At 39.3% G+C, this 9,152-nt stretch overlaps 1 protein-coding gene across 1 annotated transcript in view; it reads left to right on the top strand.

Annotated features, from left to right (window-relative positions):
• The window catches only part of PITPNB (phosphatidylinositol transfer protein beta), a 70,862-nt gene extending 63,319 nt beyond the window's left edge, over nucleotides 1–7,543 (top strand). Inside the window, exons 10-12 of the mRNA XM_003789846.3 lie at nucleotides 837–959; nucleotides 4,307–4,392; nucleotides 5,577–7,543. Of these exons, the coding sequence (XP_003789894.1) occupies nucleotides 837–959; nucleotides 4,307–4,354 (171 nt within the window). The 3' untranslated portion in view covers nucleotides 4,355–4,392; nucleotides 5,577–7,543. The remainder of the gene's footprint in view (nucleotides 1–836; nucleotides 960–4,306; nucleotides 4,393–5,576) is intronic.
• Nucleotides 7,544–9,152: the final 1,609 nt, after the last annotated feature.

Raw genomic sequence — 9,152 nt, 5'->3', positions numbered from 1 at the left:
GCTTGAGCCCAGGAGTTGGAGGTTGCTGTGAGCTGTGATGCCAGGGCACTCTACCTGGGGGGGACAGCTTGAGGCTCTGTCTCAAAAAAAAGTTGAAGATGATCCAGAAGTACTTCCTGTTTGTGCACTTTTCTCTTTTGAGAAAGTTGAGTAAAACTTAAATAATTGAACAATTAAAACCACTGATTATGCACCTAGTTTTATATATTGAATAGCAGTAACATGTAGTGCAGAAAAATTAATGGAACATATACAATGATTCTTTTTTTTTTTTGCAGTTTTTTTGGCCGGGGCTGAGTTTGAACCCACCATCTCCGGCATATGGGGCTGGCGCCCTACTCTTTTGAGCCACAGGCACCACCCTATAATAATTCTTAATAAAAGGTCTATATTCCAAAGAACCCAGGTCTCTTTAGTACACTTCACAGCATTCCTTTGAATTGCAGGGAAGTTAAGAATGATAATCTGTATAGTGCTATAGCAGAAGAAATCTAGTTAAGCTTTGCTCATTGACATTTAGAGAATGGTAGAAATAAATCTGACCTAGCATAAGTGTGTTGGATCAGGTCATACCCACCACACTTTTTTTTAGTCTCTACCAGGTCAAGACGTGTTTGCCAGAGGAGATTGTTTCCCATTTCACAGAGAAAGTTTTCTTTTTATTTTGCTGTGCACAATGATAACAGGATGGAATTGAGATTTCTGTTTATACAGAGTGGCCTTTTGAAACCAAGCATATGTGAATTTCATAGGTGAATCAGGACATGTAAAGCTAATGTAAAGCTCTTAGATTTTTGCCATCTTAAACTGCTTTTTTCTGGTGTGTGTTTTTACAGCAGGAAAAAAGGATATTTACAAACTTTCATCGCCAGCTTTTTTGTTGGATTGACAAGTGGATCGATCTGACAATGGAAGACATTAGGAGAATGGAAGATGAGACTCAGAAAGAATTAGAAACAGTAAGACTTCCTGCTCTATGGTAGTTCTCTGATTTCCTCTTTCCTTAGACTGTGTACGTCCTTACTGAGTATAGAGTTAAAATTAGGAAGAGTATTATTACATTTATTCCTCAGTCTGTTTATCCTCATCAAAATGGAGTTTCTTAAACACTGATATTCTTTCACGTGTTTTGATTTCTCTTTCATTGTGCATCTTTCGTGAACGTAGATTAGAGCTCTCTTGAAACCTAGAGATTTTGTATTCCTCTCACACACGTTTTCTGTGCTGGTACCTGCATCACATTCCTTTTAGACACTCACTTTGTTAGAGCAAGTTGCCTTTGGCTCAGTTTATATCTCAGCAGGTTACAGATATTAGCACAGTAAGTCCTAGTTCCCGCTTCTGTAGAAAAGATAAAGCTAATGTTATTGTCACTGATTCCAGAAATGCCTCCTTCCCTCCCCCCAGATAGCAGTGGATCCTTATTCCTTCATAAGCTTTAGGCAGATTCAGGAAGTCAACATGCCATGTCTCAGTGTTAAAACCCACCTCAGCTCTTTCTCACCCTCAGTGAGCAGACCCTGTAGCCAGTGGGCATCTCCTCTTTTAGGGATGGATTCTTCCCTGGTTTCTTCCTACTTATGTCTGGTTTTGTTTTTGCCTTGGGCCCCGCATGTCTTCACTTGGCAGTATGGCCCCATGGGGAAACAAACCAAAGGAATGTCCAGGGGCTGTTAGTGGTTTCCATGCGATCATCGCGACCCCTGCCAGAACGCCCAGTTTTGGAAGACCTGCAGGTGTGATTATTTAACAAATGCCTATGTGTGTGAGGCAGGAACTCCATTTAATCACAGGAGAATGGCAGCAAATCAGGTTCTCTGGCACCGAAGGAAATCTCTTTCTCTGGTACACAGCATCGTTTGAATCTGTGTTTAAAATTGCTTACTTTTGGTGATTACAGCAGATCTGCTTCTAATTAGCTTTATACAAACGTTCTGAGAAGAGTAGGACATATTTTCTTAATAAGGCAATAAAATGTTTTAACCTTATCGTATACATAAAGTAAACTATAGGCAGACTCCAACTTATGAGTGGATTTTATTCCAAAAATTAAGATGATTGTTTAAAATTTGGAACATACTTTCCCATAGAGGCAACATTATAAATTGGGGTTTGGTTTCTAGGTTAGCCAGTAGAAGCCTCTGTGGCCCTACTTTCTCATACCAGTAGTAAGACTCTGAGTTCTAGAAATTGGGAATAGGGTGGTAAAATAGCAAGGATGAAAGAAGACACTCGACCATCCCCTTATTTTTAGGCCAGCCATAGGCAAAATGTTTAAACAGGCAAGAATAGGTCATGGGTACTTGCTACTCTTTTCATGCCTCTCCCACCTTTGCCTTCCCTTTCTTAAGAGTCAGGTACCCTTTTTTGACTCTTAACAAGCTTCCTTCCATCCCCCTTCCCAGCTCTGCCCCACCTGGTTTTTAGTCCCTTTTCTCTTGCTTGCCTGGTTTTGCTTCCTCCAGGTGCTTCAGACTCCTGAGATACCTGCCAGCTCTGCCTTTAGCCCCTTTGAGCAGCTTGTGTCCACTGAACATGAAAAAGAAGCAACATGATCACGCTCATTCACACTAAGTTTGTGATAGAACACTGGCATTTACAACAATGAATTATCAAAACACCAAGAGAAAACAGAACATGGATTTATTTTTGTTGGTTCAAACCTTCAGGAAAGAACCCTGTCTCGGTTTTAACTTTTGTGCTGAGTCAGTGACGATTACATGAGGAAGAATAGTTACCATGGACTGGGTGATGCATGTGACCCTATCTGCTTTGAGCCCTTGGACAGGACTTAACTGAGACCTCTTCCCCAGGGGAGTACTCTGGCTTCCCTCACTGTACTTAAACACAGAGCAGTGTCAACATGATGAGACCCTCTCTTGCAGAGCTGGTGACTTGTGCCCACCTGTGCAGTGGGTCTACAAGCTCAGCTGCTTCTCTCTGTGCAAGTCAGTCATTTTGAGTTAAGATTTGCACTTTAGAAGAAGGTGTAAGATAGTTACATAGAAGCCCAATTTATAAGTAGCAAGCACCCTTTTATTAGCCCAATCATTGTATCCACATGGCTCAAACGAATTCCCTCGTAAAGTTGGTAGAAATCTCTCATTGGTTCATGGTGGAGAAGCCCAATAGTTTCTTTGTTAAATATTTCAAACACATTTTAAGACATTTCAGGAGTAAGTACTGATCATTGTAGCCTTAAATGCCATTTATGTCCTTTCGCTGTAGGTCGCCGGGGAGTGATTCAGTGTACGTGGCAGTGCTGCTTCCCTGAGTCCTAATAGCTGGTTTGTGGGCATGTTTAGGAGGAGGCATAGTGCCTGTGAGCTGGAATATCTCCCTAGGAGGCACTGCCTCCTGAAGAGGCTTAACATTGTAAAGTCCTCTTTACCACTCAGGAATTTCCCCTTTTCTGGAGGTCTTGACATCTGATGATAGAATTTGATATATTGTAATGCTCTTAATTCATAACTATTTTAAGAATTGAATTTCTTTCAAATGGGTTTTTGGCCCTGGAGAGGTTAGGCACGGGAGGAATGCCCTGCCTGTAATCCTGCAGGGATCTGCTGGAGTTAAGTTTGGCAGCAACAGGAGTACTTTGGGTAAACTGCATACCTGTTTGTTCTTAGCTGGCACCTTGGGAGTGGAGGGGGAGAGTTCCTGGTGTTTTTGGAAATATGTTTATCGCACTTGCTTGTTTTCTGTGCACTTATTTCTTGATTTTTCTCATTCTATTTTTTTTTGTCCCTAGGCTATTATGAATGCCTGTTATTTCTCATACATGTTGTGTCCCATATTGTTTGCCATATTTTATTTCTGTATTGCTTGCTCTTCTTTCCATTCTTCTTTTCATTCTTCCCCTTTTTAATAAACTTCCTCTAAAGAACTCCACTCAGAGACTCTGGTCTCAGAAGCAGCCAGAGGTGGCCACACCAACATGGCTTTCTGTCATGGACCATAAAAGTATAGACCAGGCCATTGGGGCATTTTTCTCACATTAAATTGCAAACAGTTTATTTACCCATTGGCTATCTTTGATAATCAAGTATCATCAGTTTGTGAGCTTTTCTACATTCAAGAATAGATATACAATACCTTTTTGTGTTGTGTGAAAATAGCCTTTTGCAAGATTGCATTTAAACACACATTACTAGAGGGACCTCAGAACTTCATTCTTAATATAAATAATAGTTGTAAATAGGCAGCCATCACTTCATAATCTGTTCTAGATCTTTTTCTCCCCTTGCTGACTAACTCCTATCTAGAGTCTGATTTTTAGCAGCTCACAATTTTATTTTACATTTAGATGCGTAAGAAGGGTTCCGTTCGAGGCACGTCGGCTGCTGATGTCTAGATGAGTCCCCTGTAGGGTCAGAGACAATATCAAACTGTGTAAGTGAAGACCTTGGTAAAAAGATGTTTAAAAACCTATACCTTCTTGGTGATGGGTAGTTAACTTGCTGAGCAGAGGCTCTAAGTGTTAAATGTGGTTTTATTTTTAGGATTTAAAAGATAAGTATTTTAGAAATTGACAATGAATACTTGCATTATTCTTTAGTAATTTTATCTGTGGAACAGGTTACTTTAATAATCCCATGCTAGTGTCACAGGTTAGAGCCCAGCTATTAAGTGCACATGTTCATCACATAGTGTTGTCCTAGTCGCCAGCTGAATTTTTGATAGCCATTTAACTGACCTGTTTTTCACTAGAACCATTTGTGGTTAGTAAGGAAATATGTAAAAGCATTTTAAATCAAACAAAGATTCTTCATCCTATAGCTTAAGGGCCATCCTCAATAATTATTTGAGTTGAAATTTTTTCTGTGACCAGAAAGTCTTCCTTCATGTTTAATCTTCAATAAGCTTTACTCTGTAAATTTACTTTGTTTTTAATTTATGGTATAAAACATGGCTATGATCTTATTTTTCTAAGACAAATTTATATGCCCAGATAACAGATTTCCTGGGAGAGGGTACGGAGAGGAGCATCAAAATGTACCCCACATATTGAACCAGTATGAGTAAACAAAAATTGACAATATGCTATGGTCATTTGTTAATATTGAGCTACAGTGTTGAGGAAAAGAACAAGACAGAATATAACTCCCTCCACTGTGGTTCTTCCTGCCCCTTTACATGAGCTGCCTGCTCTTTAAGTATTTAACATCAGGATAAATGAAGTATTTGGTTGTGAAAAAAAGGAGTTGCGTCAAATAAGAATGAATAACTCTTTAAAGATTCCTCTGAAGCTCTTTGTTTAAATTCAGTGTTCTTTAAGAAAATGTAGTGTTTAGTTGTGTACTTCTGTTAAGTTTTCCTAAGTTTTTGTGATTTATTTTATGATTTTGCTTCTAATTTATTTTTCCCTCTGATGAGACAAAATGTGATAGATTAAGACTAAAATCTCTTTGAACAGATTAAGTTTTTTAAGATGTAGTAGTTGGGGTACATTTTATGTCAAAAGTTTTGGTACACTGAGAATTTTTTTCTGAAGCGTATATATGACAGGCTGCTAACATTTGCTGTGTCTCTCTGTATTTTAATGCATTTTGCGCTATCTTTCACTTTTCTTACAGTTACGTAATCAAGGTCAAGTGAGGGGAACAAGTGCAGCCAGTGATGAGTGAAGAAGAATCTGACCAGTATCTCACAGTGTTGACGTTTCCCAGATGTTTGCTTGTGATGACATATACACATGCATAGGTTCTCAACCACGTGTGTATCTATCTGTGTGTGTATGTCTGTAGCTGTATGTAAACGCATGTAGAGCTACAGATGCAGATACACATACTTGTGTATATATGTACATACAAACATACTGAAGGGATTAGTACAACTTCTCCAAAGTACTGTACCTATCTTCAGCAAGAATGCAAAAGAAAATATTTTCAATATATATACCTGGAACAGATTTTAATAAGTATCAAGAGTAATACCATTAATGGACAAATTTGACTGCATTGTAATACTAGCTGGTATGTTTCATAAGTGTCAAGCTGTGGACCAATACATATAGCCTTTTATTATTTTTCTGTTCTTTTAAATCAGTCTCTTATAAATTTATATTTTAGTCCCATAAGCAGCAGACTCCCATAAAAAATTTCTTCAAATTTTTTGGTATTCCAAGGTATTTGGAATATAAGCTCAACATATTTATAACTATTTATTTCTGGGTGGTTATTATCTTGTAGCCAAATTTGACAGTGTCTATTAGTAAAGAGTAAAGTTGCAAGCCAGTTTTTACTGGCTGAGGGAAAAAATCCTTTTAAAAAATTTTCTGGTTTTTATTGGATTTTTGTATTTTAAATTTCAAATATTTTTCTATATCAAACCGAGCAAAAATGGAGATGGCGGTTTGTGATTTATAATAAACACTAGACAATTTTCAGGTTCCTGTTAGACAAAGAAATTAAGAAATTAGTCTTAATAATATAGGCTATGTAGAAAAATTGAAAGTATGGCACTTCCTTGGAGTTTGTTTTAGAAATGACTTTCCTGAATTAACAGCTTGGAAACTATGCAAATGGTCTGGGTTCCTTACAGCTCACACAATAAGTGTAGATAGTGACAATGTTTTGCTCTTCTCCTGTTGAAATACACTTCAAGGGGGAGATGCTGCCTTTGAGACAGAAGTTTAAGACACAGTGTGAGCCTTGCCTGCACACAATTGGGAGGCCCTGCCAAGGGGCCTGGCAGCCTCAGACTCTGGAACGTGCTCCCAAGTAGAACATCATCAGCACACATCCTGGATGGGTATCATGAGGGTGCTGGTTAGATGCCGCTGCCACCTTTTTTTTTTCTTTTTCTTTCTTTTTTTTTTTTAAAGGAACAATAGCTAGGTAAGATTTTTGTAAGCTTTCTCTGAGTTCCAGTTTTTCTCCTATCTGTCCTGGAAGCTTGAATGGAATAATATTCTTGAAGCCTTCAGGTCACAGACTGTCTTTTTGAACCTCTTGTTCCTCCTAAAAACACCCCAACGCCTGCAGTCAAATCACATTAGTGATCTGATTTGCTGACAGTCCTGCCCTCCGTGCCTCTCGTTTTCCCACATGTCCTGTGTCCCCACTGGAGTGACTGCAGCGAATCAGACATGGAAGGATGTTAGGATCACTACTGCGTTGCCATACCGTTATCCTCAGCAGCAAACCCCACATTTCGTATATCCTTTGTGTACTCAGGATAAAGACTGATGTTTACTCTCTGGGCACTGTTGTAAGATAGATTTTGTCAGAGCATAATCATTGTCTGTAAAGTGTTTGGGGCGAGGGAGATTATTGCTAATTTTGTGAAATAAAGAGTCTAGCCCTCTCTTTTTAATGAACTTAACTCTCACTGGCATCTGTAGTATCATTGGGAGCTTGGGCACACATGGAAATGAGAGCCCCGCGCATGGATTTTAATGTTTTTCTAACAACTGTGGAGATTTGAGAGAATGTGTGGTGAATGTAAAATACCTAGTTTACTCGGCAGTCTCTTGTGTAAATTACAGTAAAACAAAGTAAATGAAATTTAAACAAAAAATAAATTTGATCACAAAATGCCACTTGTGTGTTTGAGTGTTTGCTTCCCTGATGCCACGTCTGGTTTGGAACATGGCAGACCACTTCCCTGCTAGTTTTTCAAGAATTCTCTAAATTGCACGACTATCTACCACTCTGGGAAAAACAAAAAAAAAATTTTATTTTTCATTTGCATCTGTGCTACACTATGTGGTTAAGTTTGGCTTCTCAGATAACTTTGTCTTTAAAAGCTAAGCAGTAAACTAAAGAAGGATTATATATTTGTCTCAGAGGTTTTTAAAGGGAAAAAATAGGGGCAGCCCATGGTATTTTTCAAGTATTCAGTAAGGGTTTTGCCATTAGATTCTGATTGTTTGAAGATTGTGACTTCGTGGTTAGGGCTACTTTTTATCTCTCTTCCTGTAGGACTGTGTCATTTCTTGTCACCTCTTGTATATGTTCTTGTGGTTCCAGCTGACCTTCTAGGAGCCTACTCACCATTAGGAGAGATGGCCAGCTTTATGGGGGAATTTCATTATAATGTTACATTTGCTGGAGGGACCAAGACAAAAAGTAATACACATTCCATTGTGGGACACAAACATGAACAGGTAAGTTATAAGTCAGGGTGACAGTCATTTAAGAGTAAACAGTTGTTTGAGAGGGATCTTAGATACCATCTTCATTGTATAGAAGAGAAAGCAAAGGTCACCAAAGGCAGCTGGGTGGCTAGGTCCAAGGAGCCCAGGGTGGCATCTCTTGAGCAGGGTCAGGCACACCTAGGGGGGGTCTCCTTCCTGTCAGAGTCTTATATTCCTTTTCTGTCAATGGAGGCTGTAATTCTCAGCTGTAGGTGACTAGGGTCAGTTGAGATGTTGTATTCTGTGGCACGTCCCATTCACTTACCACACTCTTAGTTCATCTATAATGACTTGAATTTTCTGTACTCATGCACCTTACACCTGGCTTTTGAAGTTTACCTTTCTGTCCCCTCTTCAACTTACTACATTGTAGTTTCTAAGGCTGCTTTCTTCACAAATTTTGTTTGCAGAAGTAAAACAATTGTTTCATCGTGTACGTCTCTTCTCAGCAACTTAGTTGGTGAGCCCTCACTGTGGGCTTCCCCATTCTTCTTAATTTGGGAAGAGAATGTTCTTATCCCACAGAATATTACAGAGTTCACTGGATCCAGAGCAGATTTTTCTGAAGTTACACACCCTGCCAGTTTTAGAGTTCGGGACTTTGCATGATTGGGAGAGAAGGAGAGTGCTGGAGAACAGGTTGAAGATGGTCCTGCTGAGCTTGGAGCCACTCCTGCAGTCCCAGGAACCCTGCTGGTGTCACCTGGGGTTATATACTTTCTGATTGGAAATGTTGAGCAGTGCAGTTCCCTTTAAAACCAGTTCTTCAGCCAAGTTGCATCCGCAAATGTAGAAGTTGCAAATACTCCAGCCTGACCATTTGAAGCAGTGCTCGGCAGCTTTGATGTCTGACTCTTTCACCTGAAAGTGCTCAGGTGCAACAAATCTTTATGTTTTAAAAGGAACTGGAAACTTAATTTTTGCTTCCCTCACTTAAGATTCCTACTTTCCCCAGAAGAGCTTATAATCTCATGTGAGGAGCCACTGCTTCATGACTTCTTATGAAACATTT

Source organism: Otolemur garnettii, unplaced genomic scaffold, assembly GCF_000181295.1.
Source record: "Otolemur garnettii isolate 467f Iridium unplaced genomic scaffold, OtoGar3 scaffold00038, whole genome shotgun sequence".
NCBI classification, from domain to species: Eukaryota; Metazoa; Chordata; class Mammalia; order Primates; family Galagidae; genus Otolemur; species Otolemur garnettii.
Note: the sequence above shows the minus strand (reverse complement) of the source record. Positions and strands in the feature narration are given on the sequence as shown.